Source organism: Ipomoea nil, unplaced genomic scaffold (genome assembly GCF_001879475.1).
Source record: "Ipomoea nil cultivar Tokyo-kokei standard unplaced genomic scaffold, Asagao_1.1 scaffold2926, whole genome shotgun sequence".
NCBI classification, from domain to species: Eukaryota; Viridiplantae; Streptophyta; class Magnoliopsida; order Solanales; family Convolvulaceae; genus Ipomoea; species Ipomoea nil.
This window is the reverse complement of record NW_017619354.1, coordinates 3,198,027-3,220,150: the sequence shown is the minus strand read 5'-3', so window position 1 is coordinate 3,220,150 and position 22,124 is coordinate 3,198,027. Positions and strand designations below refer to the sequence as shown.

General features: G+C 32.8%; 4 protein-coding genes and 1 long non-coding RNA gene across 10 annotated transcripts; 1 reads left to right on the top strand and 4 right to left on the bottom strand.

The window, feature by feature from the left end:
• Positions 1–1,599: 1,599 nt before the first annotated feature.
• On the top strand, positions 1,600–4,109 carry LOC109162036 (U1 small nuclear ribonucleoprotein 70 kDa-like). The gene is made up of 5 exons (XM_019310682.1): positions 1,600–1,628; positions 2,618–3,045; positions 3,507–3,582; positions 3,698–3,762; positions 3,849–4,109. Exons 2-5 carry the CDS (start codon positions 2,902–2,904, stop codon positions 3,954–3,956), a joined length of 393 nt encoding a protein of 130 aa, XP_019166227.1. The 5' UTR covers positions 1,600–1,628; positions 2,618–2,901; the 3' UTR covers positions 3,957–4,109.
• A 640-nt stretch (positions 4,110–4,749) lies between these two features.
• Positions 4,750–6,109, bottom strand: LOC109162038. Of its 4 annotated transcripts, none has more exons than XR_002051001.1 (6): positions 6,063–6,109; positions 5,666–5,984; positions 5,477–5,544; positions 5,274–5,396; positions 5,059–5,158; positions 4,750–4,933 (listed from the first exon to the last, which is right to left on the bottom strand). It is a non-coding gene; the product is annotated as an uncharacterized LOC109162038 (long non-coding RNA). The 4 variants fall into 4 exon arrangements; XR_002050999.1 differs by having other exon boundaries at positions 4,750–5,158; positions 5,666–5,817; positions 5,917–5,984; positions 6,063–6,096; XR_002051000.1 differs by having other exon boundaries at positions 4,750–5,167; positions 6,063–6,107.
• An 880-nt stretch (positions 6,110–6,989) lies between these two features.
• On the bottom strand, positions 6,990–9,875 carry LOC109162035 (eIF-2-alpha kinase activator gcn1-like). Of its 2 annotated transcripts, none has more exons than XM_019310681.1 (10): positions 9,816–9,875; positions 9,220–9,395; positions 9,042–9,101; positions 8,841–8,925; positions 8,344–8,396; positions 8,070–8,259; positions 7,827–7,941; positions 7,603–7,710; positions 7,373–7,510; positions 6,990–7,196 (listed from the first exon to the last, which is right to left on the bottom strand). In XM_019310681.1, the coding sequence occupies exons 6-10, from the start codon at positions 8,132–8,134 to the stop codon at positions 7,173–7,175; spliced, it is 450 nt and encodes a 149-aa protein (XP_019166226.1). In that variant the 5' UTR covers positions 8,135–8,259; positions 8,344–8,396; positions 8,841–8,925; positions 9,042–9,101; positions 9,220–9,395; positions 9,816–9,875; the 3' UTR covers positions 6,990–7,172. The 2 variants fall into 2 exon arrangements, with proteins under 2 accessions (XP_019166226.1, XP_019166225.1); XM_019310680.1 differs by lacking the exon at positions 6,990–7,196 and adding an exon at positions 7,203–7,294.
• LOC109161694 (AP-2 complex subunit sigma-like) lies at positions 8,884–11,725 on the bottom strand. The gene is made up of 6 exons (XM_019310184.1): positions 11,691–11,725; positions 9,816–9,915; positions 9,367–9,438; positions 9,220–9,279; positions 9,042–9,101; positions 8,884–8,925 (listed from the first exon to the last, which is right to left on the bottom strand). The coding sequence occupies exons 1-6, from the start codon at positions 11,723–11,725 to the stop codon at positions 8,884–8,886; spliced, it is 369 nt and encodes a 122-aa protein (XP_019165729.1).
• A 565-nt stretch (positions 11,726–12,290) lies between these two features.
• Positions 12,291–13,775, bottom strand: LOC109161582 (membrane steroid-binding protein 1-like). 2 transcript variants are annotated; one of them, XM_019310046.1, is made up of 3 exons: positions 13,374–13,775; positions 12,768–12,991; positions 12,653–12,733 (listed from the first exon to the last, which is right to left on the bottom strand). In XM_019310046.1, the coding sequence occupies exons 1-3, from the start codon at positions 13,673–13,675 to the stop codon at positions 12,729–12,731; spliced, it is 531 nt and encodes a 176-aa protein (XP_019165591.1). In that variant the 5' UTR covers positions 13,676–13,775; the 3' UTR covers positions 12,653–12,728. The 2 variants fall into 2 exon arrangements, with proteins under 2 accessions (XP_019165590.1, XP_019165591.1); XM_019310045.1 differs by having other exon boundaries at positions 12,291–12,991; positions 13,374–13,773.
• Positions 13,776–22,124: the final 8,349 nt, after the last annotated feature.

Below are 22,124 nucleotides of genomic sequence, written 5' to 3'. Positions count from 1 at the left end.
TTGGGCACACTGTTGGGAATTCCTCCTCAGAAGGTACCACACTATCTTCAAACAGTCCTGTTAAATTATAGAACATCATTACTTGGCTTGTAGTTATATGTTTCATGTTCGTTTACAATGGAGGAGGCCAAGCTCAATCCTCATGGTCTCTTATATTTCTGCTAAAGAAATTTGCACTTTGAGTTTTCCAATGATTTTCAGATAAGATCTTTCTCTCTTTTTTATTGTTCATTATGTTTTTATTTGGTGTTCTTTCTACTTATTTTTAGTTTTGTTGTGTAATTTCATAGTTCATTTTTCAATTTTGTACTTATATTTCTAATAAAATTTCTTTTCAAGTTATTTTTAGTATTCTTTTTAGTTTTTAAAATGATTTCAAGTGTTCTTTTTAATGTTTAAAAATGATTTTCAAGTGTTCCTTTTAGTTTTAAAAATGATTTTCAAGTGATCTTTTTAGTTTTACAAATGATTTTCAAGTGTTCTTTTTCGTTTTAAAAATGATTTTCAAGTGTTCTTTTTCATTTTAAAAGTGATTTTCAAGTGTTCTTTTAGTTTTAAAAATGATTTTCAAGTGTTCTTATTATTTAAAATGATTTTCAAGTGTTCTTTTTAGTGTTTAAAAATGAGTTTCAAGTGTTCTTTTTAGTGTTTAAAAATGAGTTTCATGTATCCTCTTTAGTTTTAAAAATGATTTTCAAGTTCTCTTTAGTTTTTAAAATGATTTTCAAGTGGTTTTCTTAGTTAAAAAAATGATTTTCAAGTGTTCTTTTTTAGTTTTAAAAATTATTTTCAAGTGTTTTGTTTGGTTTTAAAAAATGATTTTCAAGTGTTTCTAGTCTTCATGCAGTCACCTGAATCCATGCATTCTATTTTTTGAAACCATGCATCGAGTGCTAAGAACATCATTTTTGTATTGGTATATTCAATTTATTCTGTAACATTCTGGAATCTTGCTAATTTTTTCTTTGTCTTTCCTCAGGATGAGTGCTGCTCAAAGTTGAAAATTTGTCCAATCTTGTAGAAGGTATGCTCCTGCTTGTTTTGAATCCGTAAATTCTGCATTCTGCTATACCTCCTACACACTCAAACTGTTCATCCTAGTGGAATATTTGCCTTAGTAATACTGGTATATTCATGTATTCAGCATGTCAGTGAAGCACAAGAATCATCTTGGTTGCCATAATATGCATTTTTCACTTTTCAGGTCTATCTAGAGAGGATTCTGAGAAAACCTGGAATTGATGCTTTTGCCGAAGAACAAAAACTACACCCAAAGGGTTATCTTTTATTTGGTTTAAGTACTGTTAATATTTATATGATTTCAAGTGCCTAAAATCTAATTCTTAACCTAATTGTTACAACAGCAAGCACTTCTGCCAGATAACTTACTGTTCTGGATCGTGCTTACGATTGAGCATAACCTACTGAGTGCTAGCAAACTTTATACAAATATAAGGTAAGAGGCAAAGGGATAATACTATTGTTTATTAGATTTCCCGTTTGTTGTTTACAGTTTCCCTATTATTGCTTTGGTACTGCTCATTGGATGTTGCTAATAACTTTGTCCTTGTTCATCTATGGGCAGCTTTGATGAGTTGGGCACACTGTTGGGAATTCCTCCTCAAAAGGTACCACACTATCTTCAAACAGTTATGTTAAATTATAGAACATCATTACTTGGCTTGTAGTTAGATGTTACAAGTTTGTTTACAATGGAGGAGGCTAAGCTCAATCCTCATGGTCTCTTATATTTCTGTTTTAGATATGATGCTCTGCTAAAGAAATTAGCGCTTTGAGTTTTCCTATGATTTTCAGATAAGATCTCTCTCTTGGATAATTTCTCTTTTTTATTGATCATTATGTTTTTATTATTTGGTGTTCTTTCTACTTATTTTTAGTTTTGTTGTGTAATTTCATAGTTCATTTTTCAATTTTGTACTTATATTTCTAAAATTTCTTTTTGAGTTATTTTTAGCATTAATTTTAGTATTCTTTTTAGTTTTTAAAATGATGTTCAAGTGTTCTTTTTAATGTTTAAAAATGATTTTCAAGTGTTCTTTTAAATGTTTAAAAATGATTTTCAAGTGTTTTTTTTTTTTTTTAGTTTTTAAAATGATTTTCATGTGTTCTTTTTAGTTTTAAAAATGGTTTTCAAGTGTTTTTTTTTTTTTTTTTTTTTTTTTTTTTAGTTTTAAAAATGGTTTTCAAATGTTCTTTTTAGTTTTTAAAATGATTTTCATGTGTTCTATTTAGTTTTAAAAATGGTTTTCAAGTGTTCTTTCTAGTTTTAAAAGTGATTTTCTAGTGTTCTTTTTAGTTTTAAAAATGATTTTCAAGTGTTCTTTTTAGTTCTTAAAATGATTTTCAAGTGTTCTTATTAGCTTTTAAAATGATTTTCAAGTGTTCTTTTTAGTTTTAAAAATTAATTTCAAGTGTTTTGTTTGGATTTAAAAACGATTTTCATGTGTTTCTAGTCTTCATGCAGTCACCTGAATCCATGTATTATATTTTTTGAAACCCTGCATTGAGTGCTAAGAACATCATTTTTGGACTGGTATATTGAATTTATTCTGTAACATTCTGGAATCTTGCTAATTTTTTCTTTATCATTCCTCAGGATGAGGGCAACTCAAAGTTGAAAATTTATCCAATCTTGCAGAAGGTATGCTCATGCTTGTTTTGAATCTGTAAATTCTGCATTCTGCTCTACGTCCTACACCCTCAAACTGTTCATCCCAGTGAAATATTTGCTAAAGTAATACTGGTATATAAATCAATATGTCAGTGGAGCACAAGAATCGTCTTGGTTGCCATAGTATGCATTTTTCACTTTTCAGGTCTGTCCCTAAATTCCTTATTCAATTTATCCTATCTCATAATTTCATTAAGCCCTAAATCCCTATGTTTTTCTTACTCTGTAATTTTATTGTTGAATTTTCCATATTTGAAAGTTTTGAATTTGAATATTTTCAAGTATTCTATAAAAAGTTGTATTGTGACAGTAAATGGATTTTAAGGACAGTTACCAAGGAGGTTGAAACTCGGGTAAGATTTTCGTTTTAGGAAAATGCTCTATCGGACCTCTTTAAAAGGTTAGATATCATTGATTAATTATTTCTTTCATGTTGATTTTAAGTTCAATAGTTCATATTTTCTTATGGAGAATTTTTTTTTTTGGTTAGTTTAACCTATTACATTTTAATAGTTTTGTAAGGAGAAAAATTCCTTGGCCGATCTTAATATTGATAGATTTTCCAACCTCCAACACACTCAAACATGTCAACATATTAATTCATGATCTCCCTTAATTGTATTACCTATTAGTGTCTAGTCTGTCATTTATCTTCCTCTTGATTCATCTTTCCCCTTTAGTAATTTTCATTTCCCTGATTTTTAGTATGCTTTTTGATCAATCTTTGTTTTCCTTGACATGTCTGAACAATTTTGCTATCTGGAAGATGCCATTTCCACTTCTAGTTCTGTAGCAGAAGCTACTTGAAATCCAGGCACAAAGAAGAGCTAGGGTCCACAAGATACGACTGGAAGAGGGTGCAAAAAAGGTTGCTGAAGAGCTTAAGAAATGTATACAAGCCCTTGTCTTCTATTCTAAGATGCACGCACGATCCATGACTCTGTTTGTTTATATACATATGTCTATTGGAATAACACTCAATGTTCTCATGCTACAAATCTGCAGATGGTCCAAATAATGACCCTAATGTTACTGGAGATCCATACAAGACACCTTTTGTAGCTAGACTTGTGAGTAGAGCTTATTAACTTCAATTTAAGCCGCAGTCTGTTTGTATATTGTAGGACTTTTTTGATTGTGTTGTTTTTGTTTTCAGAACTATGAGACGACTGAAAACAGAAATGAGGCATATGGTCCTATCAAGAGGGTAGGTATTACGACCCATTGTGGGGCTCAAGTTTCTGAAATTGGGTTGGTAAGGTGAAGTTTTATGGTCGGATAGCATTGCTGTTCCATAAATTTTATGCAAAGTTCCTATTTTATTACTCATCCCAAGTCATATGTTTTCTGGTGTGTCCTATATTCTAATTTCTCTAAAATGTATCACCATGTTTTATTTTTCCAAACCTTATTTTATAGACAGGTTGTTTATATGTTTTGTTGCCTCCTTTTGTGTCAGTATTGGTTGTGTCTTCTCTTTGCTTTCTTTTTTATTACAATTGATGTATTTTTCCAGTGGGAATATTTAATTCTAAGTACTTTTTTCAGTAAATTATTAGCATTTTTTCATGTAATCTTTTATACTTTCTAAAATGATTCAGTGTTATTTTTAATATATTTGATTTGATTTGATTTTTCTTTTTGAGTTTTTTGTTCTTTTCTTGTGTTATATTCACTTCCTTATTTTTAAAATTTACATTCTTAATATGATTTTCCTACATTTTTGGGTTCTTTTTGCTTTGTTATTTTTTATGCTTTTTTGGTTGTTTTTTTATGGTTCATTTTTATGGTTCAGTTTTTTATTTAACATTTTTTCTACAAAGCTTATTTTGAAATTAAGTACTTTTATATTTTTATAACTGTGAACGAGGAAACCAAGTAAATGGTAATATGGCATAAAAATTAGGTTCCTACCATATCAGTATAGCCAAATCAGGGTTTGATCCCTACATACTTTTGTGCAACCTTGTCCAAATCAGGGTTTGTTTGCATATTAGTCTACATCGGGCCCGGTTGCAGATTTAGGGGAAATAAACTGTTTTAGAGATCAGAGTATATTTCATTATAGAGACATGCACAGTAAAGCTCTAATGGCATTTCACCTCATCACAAGAAAAGGATGGAGAATGTTTGCAAAGTTGTGAAGAACTTTGCCTTGTGCTACATGGTTCATCGACAACAAACTGTCAGTTCCCAGTCCCAAAAATGCATATCAGATTTCGAACCACATGTCTGAATAATCTGAAAGAACCCTTGAAAATGCTATTACTTCTAACACACACACAAATCAGAGCTTTCTTGGAGGGTATTTAAAGAGCATGAGAAAATGGGAAACCAAACAAACTTGCTGGGGCTGCAAATCTTACTTTAGATTTCTTGTAGAGGGCATCATAGAAATCACGCTCTGCTTCCGACTGTTCACACTCAATGACTTGGATGTCAGTTGGTGGCAGGACAAGAATTGGACTAATTGAGCTGCCAGATAAGGCTTTGCCTCTCAAGTAAACTTTGAGTTTTCAAGAAAACTATTATAAAAAAAAAAAAAAAAAAAAAAAAAAAAAAAAAAAAGACAATGAACTACCTCCCTTCCTTGTCCTTTGTTTCCTTTGTTCTCATAAGCATTAGTGGCCTAAGAATTGCCTTGATCAGTTTCAATGCTCTCTGATCACCATTCTCATAAGGTCTCTGTATTAACTTATTCCACCTAAAAGATAGCAAACAATTAAGTAATTCAGTTAAACTTATTAGCATGTATATATACAGTTAGTAATATAGAAAACATACCATGCCCAATTGCACCATGGCTCAACATGCAAGAAACACAGAAGGCTGTAAAGATCTTGCAAATTATTCTGCAGCAATTAGTGAGGACATCATTAACATAAATCAGATTTCTAACAAATGAGACGGTCTTATGAAAGCCTCATTTTTTTAGGAAATATGATAAATGGGAACTTAGATGAGGAAACATACCTGAAGTCCATACCAGTGAGACACCACCTGCAATGTGCAGACAATGTGAATGCAGCCCTAGCACTCACAGTTCTCCAGGATTTTATGGTGAGTGCTTCATCCAGTTCAATTCGATGCCAATCAACTTCATGGAATATGCTACTCTCCGCATCCTAAATCACAGTTAAAAACTGGTTAATGCACATAGAACCAAATGAACAGAATACACTTTCAAGCTCATGGGAAAAACATTGATACTGATCTGAACCAACTTTATATACGAAGGAAGAACTCCTTTAGGAACTGAACTTATCGCACTAAACAATGCTTCCCAAGCAATCTGTAAAGGAGCACGGTAAGATAAACCAGTACATAGAAGTGCATTGTATTAATGTCATGCAATGAATCAAAATAATACCGTCACGGTAGCTGAATCTGAATCACTTTAAGTATGCAGAACTTTGTCTGATTAAATCCTGGAAGAATAAAACTTAAATAGTGTTAGCTAAAGAATGCAATACAAAGAAAGAATGTCACATTATCATAATGTAAAACAATAAATCATGCCTGAATATCTCCAACTCCTTTAAGAACCTCCGACAGCAAAAACTCGATACCTTCCTCATCAATTACAGTGACAACAGTTTCTGCTGCTTTCTTGGCGAGACTTTGAACCTCCTATATTTTCAAGGTAAAAGCATTACAAATGTAAATTATGCAACGGCTCAAATTTACAAATGAAATTAAGCAATGACTCAAATTTAAATGATGTGAATGAGGAAACCAAGTAAATGGCATTATGGGCATAAAAATTAGGTTCCTACCATATCAGTATAGCCCATTGCAGTGGGTAAAGCAGGTCCAGCAACCTCTGCTAAAGCTCCCAAAGAAAATACACTGCAAACGGTTTTCAACCTTAAAATCTGTTTCAAACCATCCAGAGCAGTATCAGAGATTTGATCATCATCAAGAGCGTGCAGAAGTGTCGGAACAATCTCATCAATTGCTTGCATTCCAGCAGTCTACACAAGGAACCATCATCAATTCATCATCAAACTAATATTCACACACCAAGAACTAACTAGTGGTACCTTGTAGAGAGAGCTGAATGCCAACCCTGCTGATTCACGAACCTCAGGTTATGCTATAACATCAGAAAATCAGTAAGAAATTTTTCATACAGGAAAGCAGAAAAATTGCTTCCTTCAATACAAGTAAACAATCTCAAACCTATCACAAAGTGCTGTCCGAATGGTAGGGATAAGCTTGTCCATGAAACTCAGCAACTGGCTCTTCCCAGCACTGGCCATCACATCACTTAAACCACTGCAAATACTATACCCTGAAATCAAGTTCCATTACATTAAAGGCTTTAGTAGATTTGAAGAATTCAACCAATGGTGAGAATAAGAGAAAGAAGAAGATACCACTCCAGAGTGCAATCAGTCGGACAACAAAGCAGGAATACCTGGAGGGAAATAGGAAGCACGCACAGGTTGAAGAGCTTTCCGGAGGCAAAAACCAGGTATTAGAAATTTAGAACTGGTCCTCCCTGCATGTTTGTATACATCACGAACCAACTTTATATACGAAGGAAGAACTCCTTTAGGAACTGAACTTATAACACTAGACAAATGCTTCCCAAGCAATCTGTAAAGGAGCACGGTAAGATAAACCAGTAAATTAAAGTGCATTGTATTAATGTCATGCAATGAATCAAAATAATACCGTCACGGTAGCTGAATCTGAATCACTTAGTAAAATAATCAGGGTGGATATCACATTTGGAGCCCCATCAACAAGATATAGATCACTGGTTTTGAATAAATATCCAATTAAGTACGCAGAACTTTGTCTGATTGAAGCCTGGAAGAATAAAACTTAAATAGTGTTAGCTAAGAACTGGAATACAAAGAAAAGAAAGTCACATTAGCATTATGCAAAACAATAAATCATGCCTGAATATCTCCAACTCCTTTGAGAAGCTCCGACAGTAAAGACTCGATACCTTCCTCATCAATTACAGTGACAACAGTTTCTGCTGCTTTCTTGGTGAGACTTTGAACCTCCGATATTTTCAAGGTGAAAGCATGACACATGCAAATTATGCAATGAAAAAAAAAACACAAATCAACTTAGAAACCAAGTAAATGGCATTATGGCATAAAAATTAGGTTCCTACCATATCAGTATAGCCCATTGCAGTGAGTAAAGCAGGAAGGATGGTACCAAGGGGGCCATCAAGACCAGGTCCAGCAACCTCTGCTAAAGCTCCCAAAGCATGTGCATTGAAGGCGCTGGATATAAAACCAAAGATCATTGTGAATAATAAAGAAATACTACTCTATAAAAAATAAAAATAAAATAAAAAATAAAAATAAAATAAAAAATAAAAAAAGCTATAAGAAATAGTCACAATACTTACGAAAGGGGAAGGTAGACAAGCTTGGGAAGGATATGAGGCAGGCAGAAATGTAAGAAAATACACATTTGCAAATGGTTTTCAACCAAGAAATCTGTTTTAAACCATCCAGAGCAGTATCAGAGGTTTGATCTTCCTCCAGAGCATGCAGAAGTGTAGGAACAATCTCATCAATTGCTTGCATTCCAGCAGTCTACACAATGAACCATCATCAAACTAATATTTAAAATATAAAAACTGGTATGTCAACAACACACCAAGAACTAACAAGTGGTACCATGTAGAGAGTGCTGAATGCCAACCCTGCTGATTCACGAACCTCAGGTCACGCTATAACATCGGAAAATCAGTAAGAAATTTTTCATACAGGAAAGCAGAAACAAAATTGCTTCCTTCAATACAAATGATGTTTCGTATCATACATAATAACTTCAATAAGTTGTGAATTAAGTAAGCGTTTCAAGATAATCATTGACGAGACAAATGTTTCATGTTTGACAAGATATGACATTGGACCGAAACAAAAAGAGTTGAGCAATCTCACATGAAAGCACTCTCTACCTAAAGGACAGAAGCAAACTCAATCATGAATAGGGGGAGGAAATGACCTATCAATCACAATATCTTCTTCAATCATATGACATGAACACTCAATCCATCTTCTTTACGAGTAAAATCGAAAGAAATTCTAGAGATTCAATGTCTCAAACAGAAGCAGGCATAATCCTAAATGTTCAGAAAGATCAAAGGGGAGCAAATGAAAAAGGTGCATACTTTGGAATATGGATGAAGGTTGGCCATCATGGATCATCAATCTTTACTCCAACTTCTCCAATTCATTCAAACTCTCTATGATAGCCTGCAGTTTCAGAAGAAATCAAACATCCATTTTTTCTGCAAAATCTATGCAAAGTACACGTCACTAGAACAAGGATAAGGCGCGAGAAAAATCCTTCTTCTCGCGATTACTCTCACCTTCTTACTTGTTTCTTGGAGCTCCCAACCGAGAACGAATTCATCTAAGATTAGATATACCTTCATAGGAAAACAATCAATCAGAAGTATAAATTACAATGCAGCATACACAAGGTGAATACAGTAGAAATAAAAGAAAATACAGAGATTCACAATGAGAAAGACTGACAAACCATACCTTGTGAAAGTTAAAAACCAAATCTAACTCGCAGACATTACTAAAAAAGTGATCCAGTATCTACACAAACAAGTGGATGCACTCCAAATAAGCCAACTCCCTGTCCGTCATATATCAACACAGAGCAAGAAGAATAGCCCAGCATACAGCCTGTAGATCATCTTGTGTGTTCAGAACTGACAGGAAAACATCAACTATTAAAAAGAATACTTTAAAACCCTAAAAATCATTTTAAAAATAACAAAGGGAAAAGAACCAAAAATAAAGGAAAAAAACATATCAAGAATGTAAATGTTAAAAAAAATAACTCTGAAAACTAATTAAAAATAACACTTCCAAATGCTGAAAATCATTTTAAAAACTAACAAGAACAGCGAAAAAAACATTTTAAAAACTATAAAGAATACTTAAACACACTAAAAATCATTTTTTAAATAATAACGGATAAAGAACCCAAAAATGTGGGGAAATCCAGGAATACAGAAAGGGAGCAAAGAACTACATAGTGATTAAACTTTATCTGCCAAATCTAACAAGTATTCAAAGAAAATACAAAGATTCAAAATAACACTAGCAAGTTTTTGTTGAATACTTACCATAGTAATTGACGAGTCGGCGAGGCCGGGGAGATCGCAGCAGTCTTTCGTAGTAAAGGGGTCTTCCAGGCGATGAAGAACTGGAGATTGGCAGAGGTATCTATATAAAGGGGTCAGTAAGTGTACGTTGGGCAGTTTCCAAAAAAAAAAAAAAAAAAAGTGTACGTTGGGCAGGCTCGACCGACTTCTTCCGCATTCTTCTCAACTGACAATAATGTATTTGTTGGGCAGTTATTTAGATTTTAAATTTTAGATATTTGTGTGTTTTTTTTTTTTTTTGAAAGCATAAATTTTTGTGTTATATTACTCACTTTGGTTTATAATCTATTTTTCAAACACCCCATAAATATTTCATGGAAAACATAAAGAAACAAAAAATTAGATAAAATAATAAATCATAAATGCGGTAAGTAATGTGTAATTATCATTATCATATCATAATTTAGTAGAATTATTATGATTGAATAATTAATATTTTTTTATGTGACAAACAAAAATAAAAAAAATTTGCAATCACTACATGATGGTGTATACAATGTAAGTTCTATAAATCGCAAGAAGAATACTTAGTGTGATGGGCTCAGTCAATAAAGTGTTTTTTATTATTATAGATTAATTTAACATAAATATAATTAATTTTTATTAAAGGATCTTTTACAATAAATAGCTACTATTGGCACTAACAAACAAAATTTATAATGTATAATGTTTAAATAAAAATACCGTAATAATTTAAATCTCATTCTTTTTTTTTGCCACTTTGACTCATATTCGGGTATTGAATTTTAAATATTTGTGTTTATACTAACTTTGGCTTATAATTTATTTTTCAAACACTCCATCAATTAAATTTTTATGAAAAAAAAAACTAATAGTAACAAAAAATACATGAGAGAATAAATCATATAAGTAATTTTATTTAATTTAAAAACAATGTGTAATTAAATATCAATATTTAGTTGAATTATTATAATTGAATAATTAATACTTATTTTTAGTACTGTTGATTTTGTTACAATGTATTATATGTTCATAATTACTTTCTCAAGCTTATACAAAAAAAAAAAAGTCAATACTGCCTCATTGGGGCTTAAACCCATGACGTCCCATTTAGAAGAACCACTTCGTACCACTAGACATTTTTATATGACAAGAAAATTGCAACCATTACATGATTTTATTTTTTATTTTTTTGCATAGGAGGGACCGGGAATACTATGACGGTGTATACCAATTTACAGAATTACATAGTATACATTTATAGTCCCTCGACTATAATACATGTATCAATTTTAGTTATTGACTATTAAAATTTTTAAATTAAGTGCATAACTATTCAATTTGTGTCACATTTAATTTTGCCTTTAAATTTTCTGGTCAAATTTCCAGTCAAATCACCGGTGACCGACTAATTTATTTATTTAATTTTTAAATTAAAAACTTTTTAAAAAATGAAAATTAAAAAAAAAAAAAAAAAAAAAAAAAAAAAAAAAGCCACCCCACCTCCTCTTCCTTCGTCTCCGGCAAAGACGAAGGATGAGGGGTAGGATGACCGTCGTTTTTTATTTTATTATATATATATTTTAAGATTTATAATTTAAAAATTATTAAAATATACTCTTAACATTTTAAAAAACTGTTAAACGAACTTATCCATGGGTCAAAGGGGCACAATATGTTAAGCATTTTTAATACCTATAATCTAGGTAACACAAAAATAGAAAAATACAAAATATGTAGCATGCACAGATATTTATGTATTTATAATTTTTAAAAAAAATATTAAATACTAATGGATTATTAGTTTCATTTCAATAAATGTATTTTTAAATCTATTAAAATTATGGAAACAATACTAAAATATTGAGTAAATACCGGTAAAGGTCCTCCGACTTTGGTGGCACTGTCATTTTTAGTCTTCAACTTTTAAATTAACCACTTTTAGTCCTCTTACTTTTTGTTTCTAGCCATCTATGTAGAGCATATTCTAAGATCCTGCCCAGAAGCGGATGCTGTTTGGAGATTAATCCTGCCCTCTTCGTATCCAAGTTGTGCCTCCAAATTGTTTGGGAGGTGGCTGGAAAAAGGATTTTTAGAAAGTAATGCACTCTTTGCAGTAACAGCATGGTGAATATGGAAGTGGAGGAACGGGGCGATCTTCAATAACTCTAAGAAGATGTTAAGCGTTGAGATTTCATGGATCAGATCACAGGAAGATGAATAAGCAGGGCCTTTGGAAGGGCGAAAGGCTTCTCGTCACAATCAGATCACTCTTTCGGGAAGCAGCTGTGTTGGATGAGTCCTCTGCAAGAGTTTGTGAAAGTCAACGTGGATGGTTACAGAGAAAGCTAACTGCCGGGGTGCTATTAGAGACTGCTATAGGGAGTGGAAGATGGGATTTACATATAGTATTGGCAGCTGTTCTCCGTTAGAAGACGCTCACCCTTAAAAACAACTAACAGGGAACAACTGAGAGACTACAAATACATTTTTTCGTTTTAAATTACAACCGAGATGAATAAAAACTAAATTAAAATCTCTCCTATGAAATTTAAAGTTGACACCACTAAATAACAAGGTTTGATGTCAATAGTGAAATACCATTTCATTAATCCGTGTGTTTGAGTCTCTAGTAATGACTAGGTAGTAGGGAATGAATACACAGCCACAATGGCAGTTCAGAAGAACTATTAACAAATTGTTTGTTCTGCTTTGTAGCTTATAACCTCAACTAATCAACAATAACTCCATTAACTACATCTCTGATCTTTATGTATACATTTCCTTCTACCAAGCCATACCAAGTGGACAACAGGGAACCACATCTTGATCACTGAGTTTCTGGTTGTGCTTCATCATCTTCATTGCTGTTTTTACTTCCCTGGAGTTTATCGTGTTCATGGTTTTCGTCATTTATACTTCTTCCCACTACCTTGTTGCCAGTTTCTTTACCCTCGAGCAACTCACCGACCATCTTCTTTGGAACAAGCTGCCCCACCTTAGCATACTTCTCCATGAATTTATACTCCCAGTCTAGCAGAATTTCAAGCTCATCATCACTTAGGCCTTCAAGGTTCCCATTAATCTCTCTAGGGTCAAATGACAGTTGAGCTAAGGCTCTGCTTGCATCCTTCCCAGTAAACATTGCATAAGGCCCACCAGGACCATAGAACATCCTAAACATTGAACCAAAGAAAACTTTAAGTTATTTTTAATTCAATGATGTAGTAGTTCGTCTCTTAGAAGATTAATCAACTGATCCTATCTATCAAACTAAGAATAAAACAAGAAACAGGACAAAAATCAACAATCACAGCAATATATTAAAATCAATCTAATTTTACTTGATTACATAGTATTGCCCTAATCTTTTTATAGGTTTGGCTTCTCCATTAATCTTTCTGCAGATATTATATTGTTCCTGAAGCTAGACAAATATTTGTTCCTGGATTTCCAATCTCTATCAAATGGAAAACAAGGGCTAAATTCCAGTATACAGATTTATCAATTCGATGAGTTTGGGGTATGAATAGCGAGCGAAAAGGGGGAGAATTATACCTGGAGCTAGAGACATCGTAGATTTGTCGTTTGATAGCCATGAGCAAGGGCTTTTTAGGATCGGAGCCATTGTAAGCTAAAAGCTCCTCTTCGGTCATATCGCCCATATGTAAGGGCTGCTGGCGGCTGGCGGCCTCCTCGGCCTTCTTCACATACATGTCGTCATCGTCGGCGCCGAACATCCCGCAAACCACCTTGTAAGTCACCACCATCATGGCCGCAATGGTAAAGAACGCCGTCGGCGACAGGCCAGTGTACTGGAAGATAGCTTCCGTGAGCTGCGTCCATAGATTCAGGGCCATTTTTCCCCTCAAGCTCAAGCTTGTTGGTGAGGAAGGAAGTTGTTGGATTGTTTTAAAGTGATAGGTGGCGTCTCAAGGCCGAATCCACCTACCGAGTTGGACCGATCCACCTACAACTCACCGGGTCACCACGCCGTCCACGCTGTAATATAAATTATAATAGTGATGCAATCAAATGAAAAATTAGGTACAATAAAATAAAAACACGACAATAAAGAAAGCCTGTTGAAAAAAAGTACAAACAATCTGTGTCCTTAGACAAACAAATACAGAGTAATATATGTGTGCGCGTGCGTGTTGCACTACTGAAGAATAAAAAGAAAATTGGTGAGATCAATTTTATAATAATTACAAATTTTTAAAATTTTAATAATTATGAAACTTTGAGCCATTTTCAAAAAAAAAAAATGAAACTTTGAGCCAATTTAAAGATTTGGAAATTATTTTTTGAAAAATATGTTTTATTTTTCAATATTTAGTTGAAAGTCAAAAAAATTTATTTTCTAAAGTATAACATAAAACTATTATTTATTTTTAATAAATATTAATGATTTTAGTGTTGATAATAATAATTATTTCTATTTTTAAAAAGTTATAAATTAAATTTTTTTAATAATTATAAAGATTAACAATAAATCTTGCATTCAAAAAAAAAAAAAAACAATAAATCTTAACTATAATATAGTTATATGGTTTGGTGAGCAATTATTGTAACAATAATTGCTCACCAAACCATATGATTATATTATAGTTAAGAAACCATATCTGCTATACTAATAAGAGCCCAAAAGAGTTAGGCCTATAATGGGTAGAAAAAATGGCGATCAAATTTTTTTAATCAAATGAATGGCTCAGATGGATCAGATTTTAATTTTCTCTTAAGATTTCCTAATTTATCCTTAATGAATATGACTTTCCGTTAACTTTTCCGTTAAATATTATTTTTTCCGTTAATTTTCTTAGTTCACCGTTAACTTATCCATTGATTTCAATAAAAAGGTTTTAGGTTTGAACCTCATCCCAATCAAAGTTGACATAATTAGTACTCTATTTTACTCTTATTAAATTAAATAATAATTTAATAGCTATAACATAAAATAATACATATGCATTCCTTTAATTTAAAATTATGTGTCTACAATGTCTTTATTCAAAAAAATTATTCATTATCAATAAATTAAATAAGAGAAATAATTTCATTAGTTATATTGTCTTTATTTTTCTCCAATATAAAAATTCTTTACATTCAAATTCATCAATTGATTATATTCATTACATTGTCCCTACAATGTATTTATTAAAAAAATTATTAATTATCAATAAATTAATTAAGATAAATAATTTCAATTAGTTATATTGTCTTTACATTTCTCCAATTTAAAAATTCTTTACATTCAAATTCATCAATTGATTATATTCACTACATTGTCTATTATCTTTTTTGTGTACTATTTTTTAATTAAATATTAAAGTTATAATACAAAATAATGCTATATATTTATTTACCAAGTATTTTTTTAATACCATAAATATATATATATATATATATATATATATATATATAATTAATTAATAAAGTCAATCATATTACCTCGCAATGTTCTTGTTCGATAATCAGCAGTTAGTGGCTAGCGTTAGCGGATTTGACCAGCGAATTATATCAACGGTTGGTAAAAAGATATTTCAAAAAATTAACTGATTAGATTAACATGTAAAATGACCTAAAGTACTTACCTTGATTTAGTTTAAAGTACTTATTTAAAATAAAAAAAAATAAAAAAAAATAAAAAAAAAACATTAGGCATTATCTCAATCGAGCAATGCGCGTAAAAAATTAGTGGTTATATAATAGTTAAAATTTATTTATTTACTTATTATATGGTGCATAAAAATTCAAATTAACCTTAATCCATTTTCATCTCTCTTGCCTCATCCAATCCATCCAAAAACTCACAAATAAACTTCAATTTGTTAAGTTTTGGCCTATTCACTCGTTAGTCCCCGCGTGATGCTTGCACAATTATACACCCAGAATTGCGTATATATATATATATATATATATATATATATATATATATATATATATATATATATATATATATATATATATATATATGTGTGTGTGTGTTTGTATATGTAAAGAGAAGAAAAAAGGAGGAGGAGAAGAACATCAAGTTATAGTATAACCATCATGTAAGTGTGTCCCTTTCATTCATCTTCACTCACTTTATATAGTGGTCATATACAACCTTTCAAGTACACAACATCAATACATGATTAAATGATAAGCAAATGAAAGGTCTAAATAGTTTAATGGCCATAAATATAAATATTTACAACACTCCCCATTGGCCATTAAATAATTATACTCATGCCTCGTTAAAAACCTCGCTAGAAAAACCCTGTGGAAAAAACCTAGTCGAGGAAAAGAGTACATGTAGTATCAATCATGTGTTGCATCGGTTGCCTCGTTAAAAACCTTAGCCTAAGAAAAACCCAGTGGGAAAAAAAACTTAGCTAAGGGAAAAAGAGTACAACCATAAGTCTTCTGGGCATCATCTTCAGGATTTAAAAGTCTCCTAGACCGAGTTTATCGCTCCCCCTGAAGACAACAGTCTTCCTAGACTCCGCATCCCAATTTTATAAACATACTTCTCAAAAGTGGATGTAGGCAGGGACTTAGTGAACAAATCTGCCAGATTTTCACTAGAGCGAACCTTTTCAATGAGTATTTCACCACTCTTCTGGAGTTCATGTGGGTAAAAGAACTTAGGAGCAATATGTTTAGTAAGACCTCCTTTAACGTACCCATTACTCATCTGTGCAACACATGCCGCATTGTCCTCATATAGGACAGTCGGGGAATCAACATTGCTCATTGTTCCGCATGAGCGATGAATATGCTGTATCAGTGATCTCAACCATACGCATTCGCGTGCGGTTTCATATAAAGCAATTATCTCCGAGTGATTAGATGAGGTAGTAACTAAGGTCTGTTTAATGGACCTCCAAGATATAGCTGTACCTCCACAAAGAAAAACATAACCAGTTTGCGATTTAGCAGTATGAGGGTCAGACATATAACCAGCGTCTGAATACCCTTTCAAAGTAATGTCCTGGTTGTTTTCAAAATAAAGACCAAGGTCTTTTGTCCCTTGGAGATATCTAAAGATATGCTTTATTCCACTCCAATGTCTTCTGGTCGGAGATGCACTAAATCTAGCAAGTAAATTCACTGAAAAGGCAATATCAGGCCTTGTGCAATTAGCCAGGTAAAGCAAGGCTCCAATAGCACTTAGGTAAGGAACTTCAGGTCCTAGAACCTCCTCATTATCCTCCTTAGGTCTAAATGGGTCCTTTTCCGCTTTAAGGGATCGGACCACCATTGGGGTGCTAAGGGGATGAGATTTATCCATATAGAATTTCTCCAATAATTTATTAGTGTAGTTGGCTTGGTGAATGAAAATTTCATTTGGAAGATGCTCGATCTGCAGGCCGAGGCAGAACTTGGTTTTTCCCAAGTCTTTCATTTCAAATTCTGCTTTTAAGCATGAACATGCTTCTATAAGGTCTTCCTTTGTTCCAATAATGTTCATGTCATCGACATAGACAGATATAATGCAGAAGCCATTATATGACTTCTTAATGAATATACAAGGGCAAATATCATTTTTAACATATCCCTTCTTCAGGAGGAATTCACTCAGATGGTTATACCACATTCTACCAGATTGCTTCAAGCCATATAATGACCTTTGAAGTTTGATGCTATACATGTTTCGATCTTTATCCCTCATATTGGAATTTTGAATACCCTCGGGTATTTTCATGTATATATCAGCATCTAGTGACCCATAAAGGTAAGTTGTCACTACATCCATCAACTGCATATCTAATTTCATACTTACTGCCAATGATATTAAATAGCGGAATGAGATGCCATCAATAACAGGAGAGTATGTTTGATCAAAATCAATTCCGGGTCTCTGCGTGAACCCCTGAGCTACCAATCTCGCTTTATATCTAACCACCTCATTGTTTTCATTCCTCTTCCGTACGAATACCCACCTGGATCCTACTGGGATCACATCTTTTGGGGTAAGTACGGTGGGACCAAAAACTTTTCTTTGATTAAGCGAGTTGAGCTATGCCTCAATTGCCTGTTTCCACTTCAACCAGTCAGAGCGCTTCCGGCACTCGGTTATTGACTTTGGTTCTGGATCCAGATTATTTTGTGGAATATTACAGGCAACTGCATAGGTAAAAGTGTCGTCGACAACTATTAAATCTCTGTTATATGTTTCTCCTGTATCAACAAAATTTATGGTCGTTTCTATATTGACATCAACCAGATCATCGTCATTTCCCAAAATATTTTGATCTGGATGTTCCGCCTTCCCAGTGTTCGTGTTATTTAAAGCACGTGCAGGTTCACTGGGTTCTCCGTCTTCGGGACGATCGTCTTCAGGACGGTTAACATTTTTCTGGAGTGACTGAGATATTTTACCAATTCTCGTCTTCCGTGGATTTAAATATTTTGCACCAAGTGGTCTCCCGCGCTTCTGGCGATGGGGAGTGTCAGTGTGCATACTTGGTCCCACGGGGACTTCAACTCTCGAAGGAGCATTCACAGCAGGGATATGGGACCTAGTCACTCCTCTGTTATCAGTAAAAGCATCTGGCAGGTTATTTGCTAAATTTTGCAAATTAATAATTTTCTGAACTTCTAGTTCAGTTTGACTAGTACGTGGGTCTAGATACTGAAGATCATTTTCATCCCATGAGATTTCTCGGCATTTCGTTAAATAAGGTCTTTTATCTCCCCCTAATGCCGGGAAATGATCTTCATCAAAAATGCAGTCAGCGTACCTCGCGGTAAACTGATCTCCTGTCATGGGCTCTAGGTATTTAATGATGGAAGGAGATTCATAACCAACATATATACCTAGTTTTCGTTGCGGGCCCATGGAGGTACGATTTGTAGGTGGTATGGGGGTATAAACTGCACACCCAAATACACGTAGATGGGAAATGTTAGGTTCTACGCCACGTAGTAGTTGCAAGGGGGAATAATCATGATATGCACTATGTCGGATTTGAATTAAAGCTGCAGCATGTAATACTGCGTGTCCCCAACATGAGACTGGTAAACCAGACTTCTGCAGTAATGGTCTAGCGATTAATTTAATACGCTTAATCAGAGACTCAGCCAAGCCATTCTGAGTATGGACATAAGGTACAGGATGCTTCACTTTGATGCCCAAGGCCATACAATAATCATTGAAAGCCGTTGATGTGAATTCTCCAGCATTATCCATTCTTATTGATTTAATGGGATAATCTGGGAATTGGGCATTCAACTCAATAATTTTCGCAACAAATTTAGCGAAAGCTTTGTTCCTCATGGACAGTAGACTAACATGAGTCCAACGAGTGGAAGCATCAATAAGGACCATAAAATATCTAAATGGTCCAGAAGGTGGACTAATAGGTCCACAAATGTCGCCCTGCAATCTCTGCAGAAATATAGGTGATTCATGTCCAACCTTAGTACGCGACGGGCGTACAATATATTTACCTTTCGCACAAGCCACACATGTAAACATATTTGGCGAAAGTACCTGAGATCTAGACAGGTTATGTCCAGCAGAATTAGATATGATCCGGCCCATCATATTCTGCCCAGGATGACCCAGACGGTCATGCCACATTTGAAAAGAATGTGGATTTTTTAGTTTCATGGTAAGTGCCACAAATGAATCATTGGGTTGTATATAGGTATAATATAACCCAGAGGATAAAGAGGCAAGTTCCTCAACCTCCCGCTTTTGACCAGTGATCAACTGAGTCGTGGTCAAGAACTCCTCTTTGTTCTTAGTCTTGGTTTCAATATGGAAACCATTTGAACGAATATCCTTGAAACTCAGCAAGGTTCGTTTAGATTGAGGGTACAACAAAGCATTTTCAATTAGTAACTTTGTACCCTTATGGAGGATGATGGATGCTCTTCCGGAGCCCACTATTTGTACCTGATCATTAGAAATGGTAGTAATATTACTACTTGATTTGTTTAAGGTACGAAAAAACCTCATATCCGTTAGGATAGTATGCGTGGTTGCACTATCCACCAAACACAATGTTGGTTCATGCTCCATTGTGCGAACAACAACTTTGTAATGTTGTAAGATCTTCGGGGTTACTTCTCGAACAGTGGTTGTTCGTTACTAATTAACCAATGCCGTTCACCGAAGAGCGTGCTTGATAACGTGTTAAGTTTTGGCCTATTCACTCGTTAGTCCCCGCATGATGCTTGCACAATTATACACCCGGAATTGCGTATATATATATATATATATATATATATATATATATATATATATATATATATATATATATATATATATATATATATATATATGTGTGTGTGTGTGTGTGTGTGTGTGTGTGTGTGTGTGTGTGTGTGTGTGTGTGTGTGTGTTTGTATATGTAAAGAGAAGAAAAAAGGAGGAGGAGAAGAACACCAAGTTATAGTATAACCATCATGTAAGTGTGTCCCTTTCATTCATCTTCACTCACTTTATATAGTGGTCATATACAACCTTTCAAGTACACAACATCAATACATGATTAAATGATAAGCAAATGAAAGGTCTAAATAGTTTAATGGCCATAAATATAAATATTTACAACACAATTAAGATTATTCTAATGAGGTCAATCTTATAAATTTAGTACATAGTATTTAATATTACAAAATTTTAAGAATTTAGTAAACTACAATAGTAACTGAATTACAATTTTCAGAGTCACCGCGGATCAAAAATTTTAGACCTTTGAGATTTCTAGAGTACTATTGTAGTTTACTAAGTCCTTAAAAATTTGTAATATTAAATACTATGTACTAAATTTTTAATATAGTTTAAGATTTGTAGTAATCACCCACCTTAAATATCAATTCTTATTTTAATTGTAAATATATTTATATATGTTCATAATTTTATCATAGCATTTCACACATAATTATTAAATAATAATTTTTTTTTATATATGAATAAACCTCATATAGGGTATATTTTTATAACATATTTATCGTGCATCGCACGGGACAAATACTAGTACAATAAAAAGATGTAAATAAATAATTTTAAATTGTAACTTATTATGATAAAAAATAAATACATAAAGTGATAGATATAATAACTTTAAACTAAACAAATTGAAGAAAAAAAATTTAGTATTTTTACAAAATTTTGGGAAGATTTTTATTATTTTGTCCTGCTTAGGGTAACCTATATTTAATTGGACATTGATAAATGTAATAACTCTTTTTAAAAACTTAATTAAAAAAAAATGGATTGTGGGCTAAGCAATTTTTTTTTTTATATATTGTTTAGTATGATCCAACTTGACTCCTATTGTTAGGGGTGTGCAATTTTTTAAATTTTGGTAAATTTTCGGTTAATCGACCGAACCAACAAAGTTTGGTTAAATGTTTTTTAATCGAACTTTTTCAGTTAACGGTTAATTCGGATCGAAACTTCGGTTAATCGAAATTATATATATATATATATATATATATATATATATATATATATATATATAATCTAATATGTAAAATCCCTATAAATTTTTAATGTTGTTATGATATTATTTTTGTATTTTTTTATGGATTTATTATTATATGTATTATTTTTAGGATTTAAAAAATTCCGTTAATCGGTTAACCGAAAAAAATTTCGGTTCGGTTAATTCGGTAATATAAAGTTCAGTTCGATTAACGGTTAAAATTTTAAAAATTTCGATTTGAACGGTTTGGTTAACTGAACGGTTAATCAATTGAACACCCTTGCATATCGTAATCATACATTGATAAATGTAATAACTTTGAACTAAAGAAATTGAAGAAAAAAATTAAAACTTTTGGGGTTGTGGGTTAGAATGAGTTTTTTTTTTTTTTTTCATATGTTAATTAAGCTTTCCTAGTTCAATTCTAAATAATAACCAGAGACAAATGATAAGCCAACTCACACATTTAACACCACTCAGATAGATAGAAAGAACTAAGTGTAAGACAATAATAATCGATAATTTGGCCTAGTGGTGCACTTCATTTAATTGCATTTGGCGTGTATCTGATCTTAAAATGTATTTGAGTTGAAAATCACTTTGACTTGCATTGTTTTAATTGTAGGTAAGGAAGAGTGGTCAAGCATGAGAAAAGGCAAGCTTAGGAAGCACAAGACAAAGGCATAAAGGCGCAACACGAGACAATGGGCCAAGTTGGAGAGCAAATTAAAAGAGGAAGTTGTAAGCACTCACGATGGCTGTTGATAACGCTATCACTCCCATCATGGTGTGATCGCAACCGTGACCATGCGTTTAGAATGTCTTTTAAGTTGTTATTTATGGTGCGGTTTGAAAAGTATAAATAAGGATAGACAGTTATTTG

Coding starts and splice junctions, on each gene's coding strand:
- LOC109162035 (XM_019310681.1), bottom strand. CDS start 8,134: ATGTGTATTTTCTTACATTTCTGCCTGCCTCATATCCTTCCCAAGCTT. Junction 7,942..8,069: donor CTTGTCTACCTTCCCCTTTC/GTAAGTATTGTG, acceptor TTTTATATCCAG/CGCCTTCAATGCACATGCTT. Junction 7,197..7,372: donor CAGATTCAGCTACCGTGACG/GTATTATTTTGA, acceptor ACAAACATGCAG/GGAGGACCAGTTCTAAATTT.
- LOC109161582 (XM_019310045.1), bottom strand. CDS start 13,675: ATGGCCCTGAATCTATGGACGCAGCTCACGGAAGCTATCTTCCAGTAC. Junction 12,992..13,373: donor TACGATGTCTCTAGCTCCAG/GTATAATTCTCC, acceptor TTCAATGTTTAG/GATGTTCTATGGTCCTGGTG.
- LOC109161694 (XM_019310184.1), bottom strand. CDS start 11,725: ATGACAGTGCCACCAAAGTCGGAGGACCTTTACCG. Junction 9,916..11,690: donor AAGTCGGAGGACCTTTACCG/GTATTTACTCAA, acceptor CCCTTTATATAG/ATACCTCTGCCAATCTCCAG. Junction 9,439..9,815: donor CCGACTCGTCAATTACTATG/GTAAGTATTCAA, acceptor AATGATTTTTAG/GGTTTTAAAGTATTCTTTTT.
- LOC109162036 (XM_019310682.1), top strand. CDS start 2,902: ATGTTTTTCTTACTCTGTAATTTTATTGTTGAATTTTCCATATTTGAA. Junction 3,046..3,506: donor CCAAGGAGGTTGAAACTCGG/GTAAGATTTTCG, acceptor CTTGAAATCCAG/GCACAAAGAAGAGCTAGGGT. Junction 3,763..3,848: donor CACCTTTTGTAGCTAGACTT/GTGAGTAGAGCT, acceptor TTTTGTTTTCAG/AACTATGAGACGACTGAAAA.